Source organism: Agelaius phoeniceus, chromosome 34 (genome assembly GCF_051311805.1).
Source record: "Agelaius phoeniceus isolate bAgePho1 chromosome 34, bAgePho1.hap1, whole genome shotgun sequence".
Taxonomy (NCBI): domain Eukaryota; kingdom Metazoa; phylum Chordata; class Aves; order Passeriformes; family Icteridae; genus Agelaius; species Agelaius phoeniceus.
This window is the reverse complement of record NC_135298.1, coordinates 3,446,257-3,465,889: the sequence shown is the minus strand read 5'-3', so window position 1 is coordinate 3,465,889 and position 19,633 is coordinate 3,446,257. Positions and strand designations below refer to the sequence as shown.

Genomic DNA, 19,633 nt, shown 5'->3' with positions numbered 1-19,633 from the left:
TTTATATGGGACAAGGGAGGCGGAGCTTTGGTGTTGCCATGATATTTTCTGAAACTGAAAAGCTGAGAAGCCTCACAGCAAAAGAAAAACAAGAATTATCTGCTGCTGTGGAATGCAACAGGTGCATCTTTGATTGGTCCATGTTGGTTGTTTCTAATTAATGGCCAATCACAGTCAGCTGGCTCGGACTCTCAGAGAGTCATGAGCTTTTGTAATCATTCTTTTCTATTCCCTGCTTGCCTTCTGATGAAATCCTCTCTTCAATTCTTTTAGTATAGTTTTAATATATCATTTTCTTTTAAGATAATATATATAATCAATAATAAATCAGCCTTCTAAAAAATGGAGTCAAGATTCTCGTCTCTTCCCTCATCCTGGGACCCCTGCAAACACCAGCGCACTTTGGGCCTGAGGGCCAATGGGCAGAGGGAACAAGGGTGGTGCAAAGGTGGGACAAAAGGGCAGCAACCAACTGGGATTCAGGGGAGGAGCTGCAGGCAACGGGAACCAATAGGAAAGCAGGAGTGGGGAACATTCTAGAACTGGGGAGGAGAACAAGGATGATGGAACTTGGGTCATCAACATGTAAGGGACACGATGCCACCAGGACACACACCAGGGGACAATGTCACCACACCTGTGGGGATGCTGGCACCAGGACGCCTCCAGTGACACCCAGCATGGGCCCACATGGCCCCTGTGGGTGACACTGACCCTTGCCCTGTCCCCAGGGGCAGTTGGGGTCCCCTGAGCGCGGTGGCCCTGGGACACCCTGGTGGCTGTCACTCACTCCTGGGCCACTTGTCACCAGCTGAACAAGTTCCCATCCTGCCCTGGTGGGTGGTGACATTCGGCTGGGACACCACAATGGTGGCAGGGGGGACGTGGTGGCAGGAACTGCATCAGGCAGCACCGTGGCTGAGATGAAGGTGCTGGTGGCACTGTGGTGGCACAGGTGGTGGCCTTGATGCTGTCCCTGTTCATGTCCCCATCCATGTTCATGTCCTCCCATGTCACCATCCATGGCTGTGTCCCCCCATGTCCCTGTCCATGGCCACTTCCAACTCAGGTCCCCACCCAGGGCTGTGTCCCCACATGTGCCCATCCAAGCCTTAGTTCAATGTCTTGATTTTTACCCCAATTTCAGGGCTTTCAAAGGTATGAACAGAAACCTTTGTGTTTGAAGGAAAAACCAAAAGGATTTATGTGTCCCTGCCAGAAGAGCATCCACGTGCTTGGGTGGGTGGGAAGAACCTTTTTTGGAGGGGTTTCCAACCCCACTGTCTCCAAAATCATGGGTTTTGCCCCAGTCTGACCCGATTTGGTTGTAGAAGATGCCTGTGGGGCAGAGAGAATTAAAATGATGGATTTGTATTGGAGAAGACCTCCAAGGCCATCCAGTGTTACTTGATGCTACCAGGAAGATGCAAGAAGTGAGATTTTTCTGGGGTCAGAAGTCGACAAACCTGCTCCATGTCGCTATAGGACATGAAACAACACGAGCGCACACACCACTGTTCTCAAGGGGAAAAAAAGGGAAGTTGATTTCCTGACTCCAACATTTATAGTTTTCCAAAAGTGACAGTGGATTGGAGGGTGACAGTGCCACCTCTCCAATGACACTGGACAAACCAACAGTCCATCAAATTTCTTCTCCTCCATAAAAGAATGCAAAACAATAAGTTATTTACAGGAAGTATGTGAGAAAGTTTGCTACAAGAATGTAAACATCAGAAGGCTTAGAAAAATCTTCAAAAGTCAGGGTGACAGCTCTCCACAATGGATTTCTGATGTTGGTCTGTGGATGTGTCCAGGTGCTCACGGGGAGCCAGGAGCCAGCCAGGTGTCTTCCTAACACAAATCAGCAGCACCACGGATCACCAGGGCTCTGCCCAACGGGGTCACTGGGGATCATCCAGTGCTGATCCTCCAATGAGGGATGGAGCTGTGGAGCTGGAGCAGCACACAAAGCTCTTCCCGCCCTGGGAGCACTCCCACAGCTTCCCTCAGTGCTGGATGAAGCGGTCCAGCTGGAGAAAGATTGATTGATTGTCCTTCTCGGACGTCCCGGCCGGCTGTCCAGCACCGCTAGCAGTAGGGGGGCACTATCCCGATCTCCGTGGTTCGGGACAGCACCTAAGGCAAACGCTCTGTGCCGTGACAGCAGTGTTACCTTGTGGCAGGACGTGGCTTGGCTTATGGCTACAGTCAGCAGAAATGAGAGAGCGCTCTCCAGCTGTGGTGAATCCAGGTTTATTGGGTCCCAGGGGAAACCGACAACCAAAGAGAGCGAGGGGGAAGTTGCAACAGCTTATAAGGAGGGAGGGACACAGGGGAGGAGTCAGTCCTTGGACAAATAGGGTTTCAGAGGGGAGTGGGATACAAAAGATTGACTTAGGGAAAACCCCAATGGGGATAACTTGAGGGTGGGGCCCCAGCCCCTGAGCCAATCACTCGACGCTCCAGCTGAAAGTTTCTAGAGAGTTCTAGAGAGAAGGGTGGGAGCGCCAAGTGATGGACAGGGCACTGGGGAGGGATTTGAGAAAGGGTACATTAATCTCCAAGGCAACTGGGGAGGAGTTGGGATAACTGGCAGCATAAAGGAGGAAAGGGAGAACCAGGGCAGAACCATTGCATGATAGGGGGAACAGAACAGTCCAACTTATAGAGACAACACACCAGCTGGATGCGTTGGTGTTGGGTCAAGGCTGACCTCTGGGAGAAGCTCTTCCCACACCAGGCACACTCATAGGGCCTCTCCCCGCTGTGGATGCGCTGGTGGGCACTCAGGTGGGAGCTCGTCCTGAAGCTCTTCCCACACTCCCCACACTCGTAGGGCCGTTCCCCCGTGTGGCTCCTCTGGTGGGCAGTCACTTCATAGCTGGTCTTGAAGCTCTTCCCACACCTGGGACACTCGTAGGGCCTCTCCCCGGAGTGGATGAGCTGGTGCCTGAGGAGGCTGCACTTGTCCCTGAAGCCCTTCCCGCAGTCGGGGCAGCGGAAGGGCCTCTCCTCTGTGTGAGTGCGCTGGTGATGGAGGAGATTGGAGCTGATCTGAAACCTCTTGCTGCATTCATCACACTCGTAGGGCCATTCCCCGTGTGGCTCCTCTGGTGGAAAATCAGGCTGGATCTGGCTCTGAAGCTCTTCCCACACTCAGGACATCCGTAGGGCCTCTCCCGGTGTGGACGCGCTGGTGGCGGATCAGGTTGGAGTTGTGGCTGGAGCTCTTCCCACACTGCCCACACTCATAGGGCCTCTCCCTGGTGTGGATTCCCATGTGGGAGTTCAGGCGGGAGCTCCACCTGAAGCTCTTCCCACACTGCCCACACTCATAGGGCCGTTCCTCTGTGTGGATTCTCCAATGGTTGATCAGGGACGATCTCCACCTGAAGCTCTCCTCCCATTCCGAGCACTTGTGGGGCTTCTCCCCATCCTGAAGCTGCTCAGGGACCACCAACTCCGACCTGTCGTCACGTTCCCAGCCCAAGGTCGGTCTTTCCTCCTCGGATCCCCATGATCCACGTTTGCAGCCCCTCCTTGTGTGGGATCTCTGGGACCTTTCCTCCCCGTTGGATTCCTGTGCCCTGGAGCCACTCCAAACGGCCTCAGCCACCAGGTTCTGCTGTGGGGATTTGTCCTCCCTGCTCTCCATCCTCAGCTCCTTCCCTGGGGGAGGAAGGACAAGGAGAGGATGGGATTTGCCTCCGTGCCACAGGGAAGGGGAAGGAGATCCCCCCAGTGCATCCCTGGCTGGACAGCATCAGCAGTGGGGCTGTCCTGCAGCCGGGGGCCGTGCTGGGCTGGGAGATGGAGCAGGACAGAGGGGGAAAGGGGCACTGACTTCCTCCTCACCTGCCTGGGTGTCCTGGGGCATCTTCTTCCTCCTCGCAGCCTCCTACTCCACCTGGCCAAGGTTTGGGAATGGGAAATCCTGGTTTGGGGGGCAAAACAAGGGCTGAGCGTGTCGGGTTTGATGGTCCCGGTGCCCAAGTGCAGCTGGAGAAGTCAGCGCCCCTTTCAGCCTCGGGGGGCCCGGACCCCGCTCATCCCCAGCCTCCCCCACCCCTCCAGGCTGCCGGGGGTCCCTCTGCACCGGGATCGCCCCTCTCCGCCATGGATTTGGGGCGACTCCCCCTCCCCGCTCACCTGCGGGCTCCGGAGGGGGCGGAACCGGGGCAGCCGCGGCCCGAGCGGGGGAACCGCGTGGGGTTGGTGCTGCGGCTCCTCCTCCCGCTGCTCCTCTTCCTCCTCCTCTGGCCCTCCTCTTCCTCTTCTTCCCGCTCCTCTCTCTCTCTTTCCCTTTCCTTTTCCTCCTCCTCTGTCCCTGCTCTCCCTCCCGCTCCTCCTCCGCTCCCAGCCCGGCCCGGGCAGTGCCGGCACCCAAAAGCAGCCGCGCTCTGCCCTGGGGGGGTTCCAAAGCGGCCCCGCCACGCCCGGCACTGGGAGCGATACTGGGAGCACTGGGAACGATGGTGAGAGCAGCGGGCGGGAACTGGGAGCGCTCTCCCTGCCGGTCCCGCTCTTACTGGGAGCACTGGGAGGGAACTGGGAGCAAACAGCGCCCGGACGCGGCTGCAGCCGGCGGGGGCGGGGCCGAATCTGAGGGCGTGGTTATGCAAATAAGGGAGCGATCGCGCGCTGGGATTGGTGGGCGGGAGCAGGGCGGGATTTGCATGGTCACGTGAGGGCCGAGGGGGGCCGGAGCGATGGCGGCGGCGTCCGGGGAGAGAGAGCCGGGAATGGGAATGAGGACAGGGAATGGGGAATGGGGACAGGGAATGGTGGATGGGGACAGAGAATAGGGAATGGGAACGGGGAATGGGGACAGGGAATGGGAATGGGAGATGGGGAATGGGGACCGGGAATGGGGAATGGGGACAGGGAATGGGGAATGGAATGGGGACAGGGAATGGGGAATGGGGACAGGGAATGGGAATGAGGAATGGGAATGGGGGATGGGGATAGGGAATGGGGAATGGGGACAGGGAATGGGGTCCATACTGGGAATGGAGCAGGACGGGACTGGGAGTGGGGTGACACGGGAAAAGTGGAGGAAAGGGTGGAGGGGTGCAAAGGGGAGTGACAGCAGGGAGGGGGGTATCCGCTACAGGGGACACCAGGAAGCGGGACAAGGGGATACAGGGACAGTTCTAGGCCAGGAGGTCCTTGATCAGCAGCCCCAGAATCTCCACCAGCATCTTCCAAAGCACCCGGAGCCGCTCAGCCTCGTGTCCCCAAAGCCCTGAGCAAGCCCCAAGTCCTTCCCGGGAACTCTCAGCTCCCTCGGACCCAGCATCCCCCACACCTCTGGAACAGCCCCCCACTTCTCTAGCCCCATCTTAGTTCAACATCTTTATTTTTACCCAGGTTTTGGGTGTTTGGAAAGAATGAAGAAATGTGAAAAGAAGACCCAGGCCATGAGGAGCCAGGAGGATGTGGAGCCCCCAGCCAGGTGTCTTCCCACCAGGGATCACTGGCACCACGGATCACCGGGGCTCTGCCCACCGGGGTCACTGGGGATCATCCAGCGCGGATCCTCCCGTGGGGATGGAGCTGGAGCAGCGCACGGAGCTCTTCCCACACTGGGGGCACTGGCAGGGCTTCCCTCAGTGCTGGCTGCGTTGGTGTTGGGTCAAGGCTGACCTCTGGGAGAAGCTCTTCCCACACCTGGTGCACTTGTAGGGGCTGTGACATCCCAGGAACAGGGCTGGGATGGGCTCTGGTGCCTGGGACATCCCCAGCAGCAGCGGGGCTGGGATGGGCTCTGGTGCCTGGGACATCCCCAGCAGCAGCGGGGCTGGGATGGGCTCTGGTGCCTGGGACATCCCCAGCAGCAGCAGGGCTGGCTGTGATGCTCTCCAGTGCCTGGGCCGTGCCCAGGGGTGCTGCTGGCTGGGGTTGGGTTGGTGCCTGTGCAGTGCCCAGGGCAGGGTCACAGCGGGGCAGCTCTCAGTGTCCCCAGCAGGCCACGCTGTCCAGGGCAGCCGTGCCAGCGCTCACTGCGCACTCGGGGCAGGCTGGGCTGGACGGGGCTCGGGGCACAAACGCCGCCCCCGGGGCTGGGCTCTGCCCCTGCCTCTGGGGCCCAGCCCCTGCTGGCAGCGCCTTGGGCAGGGCACGGGGCTGCTGCTGGCCCAGGGGGACAGGCCTTGCCCCCTGCCAGCTGCCCGGGCCCCTCGGGTGCCTGTGCCACAGCCCTGTGCCTCCTGTCCCCGCTACTCCCCGCCACCTCCACTCCCTCCATCAAAGCCCCACTCAACCTCTGCACTGTGACCTCTGGAAAGAACAAAAGAACAGGAAAGAAAGAATGAGAGAGGGAAAGGAAAAAGGAAAGGAAAGGAAAGGAAAGGAAAGGAAAGGAAAGGAAAGGAAAGGAAAGGAAAGGAAAGGAAAGGAAAGGAAAGGAAAGGAAAGGGGAAAGAGGAAAGGGGAAAGGAAAAAAAGTAAAAAGAAAAGAGAAACTTGTAGCCATTTGGCCCTGCCTGGATGCCAGGCACCCACCAAAGCTGCTCTCTCACTCCCCTCCAGAGATGGACAGGAGAAGGAAAACAGAATGAAGGCTTCATGGCTTGAGTTAAGGACTGGGACAGATCATTCAGCAAATGCCATCATAGGCAAAACATTTTTGAAATTACAGGTATTAATTGAATTTATTTCTATCCAAATCAGGGCAGGATAGTGAGAAGTAAAATAAAGCTTCACAAACACCTTCTGCCTGTTCCTCCCTCCTTCCCAGCTCTGCTCCTCCCCCAGTGGTGCAGGCAGACAGGCACTGGGGGCTCTACTCCGTTCATCACCCGTTGTTTCTCTGCTGCTCGGGGAGAGGAGTCGTTCCCCTGCTGTGCCAGGGGTCCCTCCTGAGACACTTCTCCATGAACTTCTGCAGGGTGAGTTCATCTCACGGACAGCAGCTCTTCACAAACTGCTGCAGCTGCCTCACTCTCCCATGGGCTCTCAAGTCCTGCCAGGACCCTGCTCCAGCGTGGGCTCCTCTCTCCACGGCTTTGCAGGTCCCTGCTGGGTCCCTGCTCCAGCACAGGTTTCTCATGGGGTCCCAGCCCCTGCTCAGGCACCCCCTGCTCCAGCACGGGCTCCTCCAGGCGCTACAGGTGCATCTCTGCTCTCCGGGCCCTCCATGGGCTGCAGGGGCCCAGCTGCCTCCCCAGGGGCTGCCCAGGGAATCTCAGGGCAATCAGCTCCAGCCCCTGGAGCAGCTCCTGCCCCTCCTCCTGCCCTGCCCTGGGGTGTGCAGAGTTGCTCCTCTCACGTGTTCTCACCCTGCTCTTCCCTGCTCACAGTTACACCTACACCATCACCCATTTTCCTAAATCTCTTGCCCCAAAGGTGTTACCACCATTTCCAAGTGGCCCAGCCTTGCCCAGCGGCCGGTGCATCCTGGAGCTGGCTGGAATTGACTCTGTGGGACACAGAGGAGCAGCTGCTTCCAGCAGCCTCTCACAGAAGGTGCTCCTCGAGCTCCCCTTACCAAAACCTGGCCATGCAAACCAAGTATAAGCATGGTAGGGTTTTTATTACCATTATTAATTCTTCTTTTTGCTATTGTCACTATTATTGCCCCTGTGATGTCACACTTTCCCTGTGATGTCACGCTGCCCCTGTGATGTCACAGAGCCAACTCTATGTCACCTTGTGATGTCATACAGCAGTGCTGTGAAATCACAGAAGACTGATATCCCAAAGTCATCCTGTCATGTCACAATCTGTTTTGTGACGTCACAGCCTGCTCTATGATGTCACACAGCCACCAGGTGATGTCACAACCCACTCTCTCGTGCCACAGAGCCACCCTCTGTGATGGCAGACTCTGCTCTATGGCCTCATAATATGTTCTGTGATGTCACAGCCAGCTCTGTGATGTCACAGCCAGTTCTGTGATGTCACCACCCCCTCAGTGATGTCACAAAACCCTCAAGAACTCAGCTATAATAAAACACTGAAGTTTCTTGTACTTTGAAGAGATCCCTGTCAGGGACACAGCTGAGAAAGTGTCCCCAGGTTCCAGCTAGAGCAGAACACTGCAGGCGGTGATGCCAGGTGGGCACAAGCAAGGCAAAGGTGTCTCTGGTGCTGAGCACACCTGGATGTGTTTCAGGAATGCAAAGGGCCAAGGCCTGAGCCCCAGGGCCTGGCCAGGCAGATCCTGTCCCTCCCTCCTGGCTCAGGGCTCTTCCCGGGATGGGCACTGGCATGTGGGGATGTGCAATGCCAGGGGCAGGAGCGTGGGGCGGCCCCTGCCAGGCTGCTGAGCAGGGACAAGGAGGCCATGAGGCCCCAGGCCTGCAAGGGTCACTTGTCCCCTCCTGGCCCCAGGCCCAGCAGCCATGGCCAAAGTGCTGCCCAAGCTGGCTCTGGCAGGGCTGTCTTGCAGCTGCTGCCCATCCCTGTGCCCTGTGCAGCCCAGGCTGTCCCACGGTGTCCCTGCCCTGCGCCTCTGTCCCTGCAGGCTGTCGGCATCCCCCGGCTGCCCCACCTGGCTGGGCCCTTCCTTTGCTGACAGTTCTGCCTGGCCACTGCATGGTGTTTGCAGGGATTGAGCAATTAGGGCAAAGCTGTATCGCACTGTCTGTAAGGGGAGGAGTTCCTTAATAAGTACAGTAGGATATGATATAATATAGTAGAATAAAGCCATGGATCAGCCTTCTGCAATCATGGAGACAATGCTAATTATTACCTGGCTGGGAGCCTGCAACAACAGGCAAACACTGCAGTACTGATAAACAGAGGTACAGCCAGGGGAGGGAGGCAGGTGGAAAAGGCTTTGTGCTGTCCCTGCTCTGAGGGGATGCTCAGCATGGCCTGAAGGTCTGCACATAGGAGAAAACAACAATGAACACAGAACAGCCAAATGATAAACAGGCACAAACAGCAAGAAGCCCAAGTTCCCTGGGGTTGGAAGTTTGAGGATCTGGGGGATTTCACAGAAGAGCTGGCCCAGGGCATTGCCATGGCACAGGGGCAGGGAAAATGTATTGGCCATGTGCAGCAGAGCAGTGAGAAAGCCCCTGGCCCAGGCAGCTGCTGCCATGTGGGCACAAGCTCTGCTGCCCAGCAGGGTCCCGTGGTGCAGGGCTTTGCAGATGGACACGTAGCAGTCGGAGCACGTGAGGGTCAGGAATGAAAGCTCTGCTGTGATAAAGAACAAAAAGAAAAAGACCTGTGCAGCACATCCTGTGTAGGAGGTGGTGCTGGTGTCCCAGAGGGAATTGTGCATGGCTCTGGGCACAGTGGTGCAGATGGAGCCCAGGTCAGGGAGGGCCAGGTTGAGCAGGAAGAAGAACATGGGCGTGTGCAGGTGGTGGCCGCAGGCTACGGCGCTGATGATGAGGCCGTTGCCCAGGAGGGCAGCCAGGGAGATGCCCAGCAAGAGGCAGAAGTGCAGGAGCTGCAGCTGCCCCGGCTCTGCCAATGCCAGCAGGAGGAAGTGGCTGATGCAGCTGCTGTTGGACATTTGCTGTGGCTGCACATGGGCACCTGTTCATGGAGAAAAGGACAGTGAAGGGTTAGAGGAGATACCTGTAACCAAAATCAAAGCCACTTCCCACACACCCTCCTTTGTAACACACACGGACCTGCTCTTGTGTTTCAGAGTTCTGATGTTTTCTTTTTAAGCTCCTTCCATGGACTTCCTGGTACTCTTGGATATCAGAAACCCTCAGCATTTCTGCTGCCCTCTGGTAGAACAGAGTGATTTCCCTGAGGCAAGATAATGAGTGGAGACTGGGGGCAGATGATCTGTCACTTCATTCTGTTTGCAGTTCCTCTGGGCTTTCACTTTGCTCAGCTGGAGGATGTTCACACTCCCACGTTCCTCTTACAAACGCCCAGGTACTGTGAGAGCAGATGGATCCAGCAGAGCCCAGCTCCACTTCTGTAGCCAAGGACTCACGTTGCTCATTCCACCAACCCAGCAGCATTTTCAATGTCACAACACCTCTGCCTTTGCCCATGGATCTTATCACTCAGAGATGCTCCAGGACAGGTTTGCATGCTGGGGTGAAGCTCCCAGCCTGGACTGAAATGTCAGAGGGACTTGCAAGTGTCCTTCTGCTGGCATTGGCTGAAGGGAGATGCAGCTCCTTCCCTGGCTGCCCTGACAGCATTGCCCAGAGCCGGGCCCTGGGGACAGCGTCACCCTGAGCCAGCTGTGCCCCTCCAGAGCCCCCAGGGCCGGGCAGCTGCTCCCAGCCCTGTGCTCTGCAGAGGGAACTGGGCCCGGGGCTGCAGAGCTGCCCCACGGCTCTGCTGCAGCTCTGCCTGCACAGGAGGGGCTGCACACCTTGGAGCCCCGGGCCTGAGGGCAGAGGCTTGGCTGGGGCACAGGAGGGAGGGGGCTTGTTCAGAGGCAGGGGCTGCACTGCAGGGGATCCTGTGCACATCTCTCAACTCTCCCTGCCACAGCATTGCTGGGTTCTGTTTTCTCTCCTTCCCTGATCTTCTCTCTGCTTCCTGGAGATTTTCCTCCTGCAGGGGTTTCCCTGTGCCTGATCTCTCTGTGCCAGCACTCACAGAGCCCAAAGCTCTGTGCACTCTCCTTGGCCTGACAGAACCCTGCCTGTTTGCAGGGCACTGCCTGGGGGCAGCTTCTCTTTGCAGCTTGCAGAAAGGACAGCTCAGACTGAGCCTGATGGCTCCAGCAAAGCTGCTGCTGCTGCTGTCCATGGGCAGAGTGGCTGAAGGCACATTAGGGATCTCCTGTGAACCTGCTGGTCACTAGAAGGAACAGTTTGGTGATCTCAGGCACCACTTGCCAAAATTCATAACTAATAATTCATAATCATCCTTTAATAATTATCCCCCCTCCCTGCCACTCTCCAGTAGTAGGAATCTGAAGACAAAGTCTTAGGAAATTGCCTCATTTTAATCAAAATCCTTGTCTTGGAAATATTCTGTGAGTGATCAGCATGTGAGAGCTTCATGAGCATTTCAGCTCCCCTGCAGCAGAAATCCTCAGAGATGCACTGCCAGAGTCTGCAGGCATTGGGATGTTGCAGCTTTAGGAGATCAGTGCAGGAGCTGCAGCTGCATTGTCCTGCAGCCAGAGGTTGCTGTGCCAAGGGCTGGCAGTGATTGTGCCCCAGGCACTTCCCAGCCCCTTCCCAGCCCTGCCTGCTTGAAGCTCTCTGTGCCTCTGTGCTGTGCCCGGGCTGGCTGCAGGCAGTGCCCCAGCCCTGCTGGGCTGTGCACAGGAGCTGCTCCTGCCCAGAGCTGTCTCTCTGCAGCTCTGCTGCCCTTGCCAGGAGCTGCCTCTGGGCCAGGAGCCCAGCCCAGCTCAGCAGCACAGACACAGCACAAGGACTTTAGGAGCCTCTGGGCCTTTGTGCTGAGGCCCTGAACATCAGGCCTTGAGAGGGAGCTGAAGAAGCCTCTGCAGAACTCCAAGGCAGAATCCAACTCCAAAGTTTCTGGGACTTGTAGTGGCTCCCACTGAGGGACACGACAGAGAAAGTGTCCCCAGGCCCCAGGCAGAGCAGGGAACTGGAGGCACTGATGGCAGCTGGGGACAAAGAGAAGCCAAGGCTTGGTGCCCTGGGGCACAGCAGGGTCTGTGCCAGCAAGGGCTGGGAGGAGACACCTTGTGCTGAGGCCCTGGGGCCTCCTGGCCCAGCCCCAGCCAGGCTGGGCACTGCCAGCCCCTTGTCCTGCCCTCTGCATCCCCCCCTGGCCCACATCCCAGGGGCCTCAAGGATCTGCTGCAAGGAGTCCCTGGGGAGCCTTGCTCAGCAATGGCCCTGGGGGCTCCTGAATGCTCCCTGCAGGGGCTGCAGCTTTTTCAAAGGACTTGGGGTTTGCCTTTGGCCTTGCAGTCTCTGAGAGCTTTGTGCAATCATGGCCTCCAATTACCTGCTGTAATTAGTCCCTGCAGAGGCTCTGTCAGTAACACCACTCAGTGGGGCTCATGAATGCTTCAAGGTACTTCAGTTCTTTTAAAGTACTTGGTGTTTCCCTTTGGATCCAGACCCTGGGAGAGCTTTGTGCAATCATGGCCCCAATTATCTGCGTTAATGAGTCCCTGGAGAGCTTTGTACTGACACTCAGTGGGGCTCATTCATGCTCTGAGACACTCAAGGTGTTGAAGGTACTTTGGATTTTCCTTTCCACACTGAGTGTCTGAGAGGTTTTTGTGCCATCCTGGCCACCAATTCTCTCCTCCAAGGAGTCCATGAGGAGCCTGTGTTGGACAGGGACCTCAGTGGGAGCCATGAATGCCTGGAGACACTTTGGGTGTTTCCTCTGACTCTGACTCCAGGCAAGGTTTGTGCAATCTCCTCCCAGGCCCTGAGGTTCAAGGGCTCAGCTCCAAATGCACAGTGAGGCTCATGAGGATCAAGCAAGTCCTGACAAACCATGCCTCTGCCTTGATTTCCCTCTGCTCCTGTGCAGTTCATTAGGAGGGTTTCCTTTGACAGTTATGGAGAAATAGCTCAAAGAGCTTCTAGGAAATATGTATTCCTATTTTAAAGGCTGTCTTTTATTGCTTTTCTTATTACACAAGAGGTGACTGCAGCATTCGGTGACTGCTATTGATGCAGGGACTGTCCTAAGGAGGTCTGGCCTGCTCAGAGAAGCTGTGCCTTGAGCTCTGAGCCAGTGTGGACAACCTTGCTGCACATTCCCCAAGCCCATGGTGTCTCTCCTCACTCACCTGGGAGCTGCTTTGCTTGGAGAAGTGGCTGCACTCAGGCAAAGAGGGATTTTCCTTCTTTGAGTTTTGAAGCCATCTAAAACTCCTGAGTTTCCCCATTGCAAACAGACATCCTCCTCAAGTGTGTGCCAAGCCCAAGGTGGCACCAAGAGCACTCCAGCCCTGCCCTGGGCCAGCTGTGAGGGTGGATCATCATCCCAACAGGCAGTGGGCCATTGCAAGGGGCTGTTGCCATGGACACTGCAGGGACCCCCGTGCTGGGTATCGGTGCCATGGCAACCGCCATCAGTTCAGGTTTCCTTGGAAAGCAGCCCCAGGAGCCATTTCTGCAACCAGGTTCCATGGCCCCTTGCCTGCAGAGCTGCTGCTGCCCTGGGCTGCCATGGCAACCCTGAGGCCAAAGCGGTGCCAGGGCTGTTCCAGGCACAATTGCAGTGACACTGGTTGGTGCCAGCAGGTGCCATGGCAACGGCCACGGGGACCCGTTCCTTGGTTTGGTGCCATGGCAAGCAATGCCCGGAGCCGTTGTGATGGTTGGTGGCCATGGAAAGCTGCCCTGGGCCCCTTGCTCAGGGCTGGTGTCAGTGCCCAGAGCCAGAGGGGATCCCTTGCTGGGGGCTGTGCCATGGCCACCTGCCCTGTGCCGCGCTGGCCGCTCAGGCACCAGGAACCAGCAGCCAAGGGCACTGCCAGGGCCAAAGGCCAGGTCAGCCAGACAGAAAGGGGCAGGGCTGGGCACTGTTTCCATGGCAAGCGGCACTGGGGGGGACACCTGGGGCACCTGGCCTGGCAGTTGCCATGGAAAGCCCTGGCAGGCACTGAGGGCACAGCCCCTGGCACTGAGACACTGCTGGGCCGGGTGCTGAGCACAGCGCTGAGCACGCAGAGATGGTTTTGTTCTTGCTGAGCTGCAGCACAGCCAAGGCCTGTCCTGCCCCTCGTCCAGCCACGCTGGGGAGGGGCTGGGGCTGCGGGGGAGCTTGGCAGGGGACACAGCCAGGACAGGTGACCCCAACTGACCCCGGGCACAGCCCAGACCAGAGCACATCATGCTCAGGCTATGAAGGGGGGAACAAGGAGCAAGGGGGGAATTTTGGAGGGAGGCTTTTTGCCTTCCCAGCTAACACTTAGGCAAGAGGGGGCCCTGTTTCACCAGTGGGCAGGGTCACTACCAAAGACACAGACACCAACTGAAGGAATTGTGGCATTTATATCATGCACAGCTGCAAAGCATTACAAAAGGATAAGCTCAGCAAAGCACATCATCATTAGCAAAGAATTACAAAAGAAGCTCAGCAATCCATCAGAACTCATCATTACATTTTGATGACTAACCCCTTGGTCAAACACTAGAGGTGTTTGTGGCAGACAAAGATTCTGGCTGACTATCAAGGTACACCTTACAGACATCAGTAGTACTTCAGTGACACCGTTCTTCATTCTTTTTTCTCAATCTCCTTGGAGTTAGGAACAAGAATTCTGTTGTCCATGGAGCTGGCACCTTTTCAATTCCAGAATAATGCCCCCAGGGCCTTTGCTGTTCAGCTTTACCATGTTGTCTGGGGCTAACAAGGCTTGGGGGGCCCTTTCCCCTCTGGCTGGAAGGGGCCGGGTCCCAGTCCCTGAGGGGCACCCAGGCTCCTGGATGCAATTCCTGTGCAAGTCCCTCAGTGTCACAGCAGCCTTCCCATGGAGCCCCGTGGATCAGAGCATTTGCCAAAGGGGCCCTTGGGGCAACCAGGGAGATTTGGTCTGGCAGCATGTGTAAAACAATATCCTGTCAGATCTACTTGTTCTCACACACAATCCTTGGCTGCAGGGACACATTCCCATTGCTCCTGCCCAGCTTTCAGGACTCAGAGTTGTCTTTCCCAGGAGCTGCTCCTTCAGCTGCCTCGGGAGGGCCATTTGGCCTCCGGACCCACACTCTGGCTCCATTATTAGGACTGCTGCATCCAAACCCTTTATCTCCACAAACGGTGCTGACTGGAGCTGGAGCTCCTTTTTTCACAATCGTTCCTAAAATTGCAATATCAATAATTGTGCTACCCTGTCACGGGGTTGAATAATCCAATCCTGGTCACTATTGTTTCACAGAATTACTGTAATTTCTCCTGGATATTCTGCATCAATTCCTCCTGCCATGACATGAACACTTTGCAAGGCCAAGCTCCAAGGGAGCAGTTACCAAAGCAAAGTGTCCTGGAGGAATCTGAATTCCTGTTTCAGTATTGAGAGCTCTCATTTGCTTTGAATTCATCCTCATGAATTCCAATGCATGAAGGCCCAGCCCTGCAGCCTCTGGGCTGGCCCTGCCAGGGGCCATCACAGCCAGAACAATTTCCCAGGCAGTCCAAGTCTCACTGCCCATGGTTGGATTTGCAAAATGGGGGCAGCCGTGCACAGCCAGGGGGTTTCCATTTCCCCCGTGGGCCATTGTTCAGGGCATGGAGCACATCTGGGAGATGGGTTCTCCATGGGCAAAGGTTCCCATCTCCTCATTTTTTCAACTGCTCTTTTAACAACCCCTTCACCCGTTCAACCAATCCTGCAGCTTGTGCATAGTCTGGGACATGAAAAACCCTGCAGGCTTCATCCCTGTATTTTTCACAGCAACAGACAAAGCACTCTGCATCACAGTATCAGCAAACCCTGGGGAAATAGCCAATTTCCTCCCTTCCTCCTTTTTACTTTGTCTACAATCTCACATAGTTGACCACTGACAGTAGGGTCCTGGCCAATCCTGTTCTGTAGGGTATTTAGAGTTACATCCCTGAGCAGCCAAAGCTACCAAATTAGTATTGTCAGCACTATGTCACATTATTATTATTTCATATGTAGATATACATATTGATATACATATAGACAGATAGATACAGACATATATATATAATATATATATATATATATAAATATACAGATATATATATATATATTAAGGTCTTAATATACAAAAAATATATATAGTTAGTTATTATATTGATATTTCACTGGTACAAATGCAGCTGAGCTCAAGATTAAAACCTTCTCTTGCTCCATGTGGGAGCATTCCAACAATAATTGTTCCTTCTGAAGGTGCTGTTTCCATTGGACACTTAACAAATTCATCTTTGTCTGCCCAAACCCACAAGTCCTTTTCCTTTTCCATGTGCAGTTTTTGGATGCATTTGAAGACATCCAGGGCTGCAGCTTCTTTTACCCCACTGCCCCACTGCTCCCACGGGGCTCCCACCTCAGCCCACTCCAGAGCCAGGGAACTCCAGGGAAGGGCTTCCCATCTGGGAATTTCTGATGGCACTGATGCCTCACATTGACATTGAACAAGTGACATTTGGTTGGGATCTGGCCAGACTGGGCCAGTTTGGTTTGACCAGTGGCCAAAGTCAGTACCAAAGACACAGACTCCAACTGGAGGAATCAGTGTCATTTCCTGCAGTTCAGAGCAGCAAAGAATCACAAAAGGAGCAGCTCAGCAATGCACCCAATCATCCCCACCAAAGATTGCCTGCAGTGATTAGGAAAGATGCAGCAGCATTTCCCCTCAGCCTTTCCCATCCCCCAGATGCACACAGCAGCTGGGGAAGCTGTCACAGCCAAGGGCTGCAGAGCCACTCCTGGGCACTGGCAATTCCTGCAGGTGCCTCCAGCCCCAGCTGAGGCTCCAAGCCCGCTGGGAGAGGGCCCAGCTCTGACAGTGCTGCATGAACAAACTGACAGCACTGCTAGTGTGCCAACATCTGCTTTCATCCTCCCCTTGGCTCCCTCCCAAAGCCTGGCCAGGCCTCAAGGAGGAGCCAAGGCAGCTGACTTTGATCCTTCAGCCCCACACAAGGCCAGATGTCAGATTTCATGGCCTTGTCTGGCTTCTAAATACACAAAGGGCCATCCATGTTTCACTAAGGAGTGGCTACATCTATCACAGTGCTAATGACCATGCATATCTCATCAGGGAGCAGATACAAAGATAACCTTTGCTTGGAAGGTTCCTCCAGAGGCCACCTTGGGCTCAGGGCCTGCTGTCCAGGCCTCACTCAGGGCTGCTGTCCAGGCCTTGGCACTTCAGGGACGTGCTTTAGTGCTGGGCTTGGCACTGCTGGCTGAGCGGCTGCACTGGGTGAGCTCAGAGGGCTTTTCCAACAGAAAGGATTCTGTGATTCCATGATGATATCTGCTGCATTCAGCTGGAGCTATTTCAGCAGCATTACTTTGCTCCAGAAGTTCCCTCTTGCCCAGCTCCTGTGGCCTGAGGCTTCAGCTCCTTCAGCTCCTGGGGCTGAGCTGCTCATGCTGAACGAGACCACTCGGAGAGACGAATCCAGTCCATCCAATTCCTTCTGGGACACGCAGAGGGGAGGCTGTGCAAACAGGAGCATTGTTTGCTGTGGCCTCCTCTCTGCCCTTCACGCCTTTCAGCGCTTTGAAGCAGCCAAGAGCTTTCTCCAAGAGTGCAATGGAGCAGCTGTTCCTGCTCGCGGGCCTGCCTCTTCCCAGTCTCTGCCCTTGCCTGCTTCTGTCCCTCTTGCTGTGCCCTCTGTTCCCCCAGGGCTGGCTGGCTGCTGCCCAGGACTGTGGCACTGGCACAGATCCAATGCTCCAGAGCCTCCTTTCTGTGCCCTTGGAGCTGCCTGGGCACAGCAGCCTTTTCCATCTGCAAGCTCCCCATGGACAGGGAGTGCCCAGCTCCGTTCCTTGCACAGCCTCCAGGAGCCCAGGGCTGCCATCTCAAGTCCCTGCTGGCACTGGGGGCTCCCAGGTGCCTCAGGCTGCTCTGACACTGCTGCACACGGGAGAGAACAGGGGCAGGGGCTGTGCTGAAAGTCAGCTCCATCTGCTGCTGCTGCCGCTGCTGCTGCTGCTGCTGTGGGGTCATTTGTGCAGCCCTGGCCCAGAGTCAGGGATCAGATGCTGCCAGTCTCTTCCAGCCCTGGCTGCTCAGAGGTTGGGCCTTGGAGCCTCAGGTGGCCAAAGGCAGCTGCTGCTGGGCCCTCTGTGTGTGCCCGTGTTCAGCAGTGCTGCTCCATCAGTCTGTGCCCAGCAACGGGGAAAAGCCTCAGCCCTGCAGGGCCAGGAGCTGCCGGGCTCTGCCTGAGCAGCTCAGCCAGCAGCAAGGGAGCTGCTCCACACAGGAACCAGGAGCAAAGGACACTCCTTTTGTAGGACATGTTTTCTATTTAAAGGAAAAAAAGGAAAAAGAAAAAAAACTATATAAAATGTGAAAGATGAAAACAAAACCCAAGTGTTAGTGAAAAACTTCTGAAACTTTGCATTAAGAGGTAAATGATCTTTTTTAAAGGGGAACTCAGTTATTTACATTGTAAATGTGCTGATGGCGTGGATCTTACTGATCCCAGCAGCCTTTTAAAAGATTTTGGGCTTTGTTTCCAACATTGCCATTTGAAATTGTGCTCAAAGCAAGAGGAAATTGCTTTGTGCCCTTCCCGCTCCAAGCAGGACTGGGAATGGAAACTGTCAAAGCCCAGATCCTTGAGAAGATGCCCTTCCTTCTCAGCCTGGGAAGGAGCTGCACATTCCCTTTGAAACTGTCAGGGATTTCTTAGAGACACAAAGTGCCACTTAGGGCTTTTTGCTCTGGTTTGGCAGTGCAGAAGGGCAATTCTCCATCCATCAGCTCCAGACTGCACTGCCTCAGGAACACGGCCCACTCGCCAGCTTTGGCCCACTCAGGCACTTCTAGAGGAGGAAGAAAGTGCAATTGCACAATTCCAGCCAATCAAGAAGGAAGAATGGGACAGACAAACACCCTGTGCAGATCCAGGCGTTCAGCTGGGACTGTGGAGAGTTTGGGTTCTTGCCAATTGGATGTGTGTCCCCAGCTGCAATCTCTGGGCCTGCAGCAGAGTCTCACTCAGCTGCCAAAGCAGAAAGCTCAGGCGCTGTGCCTGCAACGGGCTCGTCTGATGCAAAGCTGTCAGAGCAATGGGAGGGCAGAGCCAGCCCAGCTGGGCCCAGGGCTGAGCCCAGCAGAGCCCTGGCAGAGCCCAGAGCAGCCTCAGCAGCCGCAGAGCCCGGCTGCAAGGAGAGAAAGCAGAAAGTGCCCGTCAGCTGAGGGCTCCTGTGCCCTTGTGCCAAGGCCTGCGGTGCCCAGGCCATGCTGGCTGTGCCCAGAGCTGTGCCCAGAGCTGCCCATCCCTGCTGCCTTGGGCAGCAGAGCAGGAGGGCAGGACATGTGCCCAGCCTGCAGCCAGCCACGGCACATCCAGCCCTCAGCAGCTGCCCAGAGCAGGATGCTCCTGTGCTCGCTGCCATCTCGCAAAAGCTCTGATCCCACCCTGCCAAGCACACAGGGACCCACCTCACGCCAGCCACGGCTGGAAGAAAGGCTGCTCCCAAACCACGTCCTCAGCCTTCTCCAAGGCCACCGCCCATCCACGCCACAGCTGCTCCCAAGCACTTCCCAATCTGCACTGGACCACCTGGAACGCTTCCTCTGGAAAAACAAACAACACATTCTTGAAAAGAGATTAGAGACAAAAAGGGAAAACAAGAAACATAGGAAAAACTCTTATCTCTCTCAGGGCCTTGAGGAAGGCCCAACTCCTACATGGTAGGGAAAAACCCAGCCATGGCTGAGGGAAGCCCACACTTTGTCACTTCCACCCTGCACTGCCCCCCAAAATCACGGTGATCCCAAAGCAAACAAGGGCAGTGCAGCAGCCCAGCCCTTCCTTGCCTGCAGAGCAAAGCAGCCCCTGCACAGCTTCTGGAGTCCCACCTCTGCTCCCACCATGGGGCTTTGCTTGTGTCGGGCTGGCTGCCCCAGCCCCAGCCCCAGCCCAGGCCACGGTGGCTGCTGGGGGCTGTTGGCAGGGCCAGGAGCCCACTCCCATTTGTACCCAGCCCAGCCCATGCCCCAGCCCTGCCAAAAGCAGCTGGGCAGCGACTGAAGGATGAGTTGCATCTGCCCCAGCAGAGGGGGAACCTTTGCTTCCCAGCCAGGCTGGGCCA

At 56.0% G+C, this 19,633-nt stretch overlaps 1 protein-coding gene across 1 annotated transcript in view; it reads right to left on the bottom strand.

Moving 5' to 3' along the window:
* Positions 1-2,088: 2,088 nt before the first annotated feature.
* Positions 2,089-19,633, bottom strand: part of LOC143696420 (uncharacterized) — a gene marked incomplete at its 5' end in the record, with an annotated part of 102,584 nt that continues 85,039 nt past the window's right edge. Inside the window, 4 exon segments of the mRNA XM_077192550.1 lie at positions 2,089-2,136; positions 2,680-3,092; positions 3,095-3,178; positions 3,181-3,383. Of these exon segments, the coding sequence (XP_077048665.1) occupies positions 2,089-2,136; positions 2,680-3,092; positions 3,095-3,178; positions 3,181-3,383 (748 nt within the window).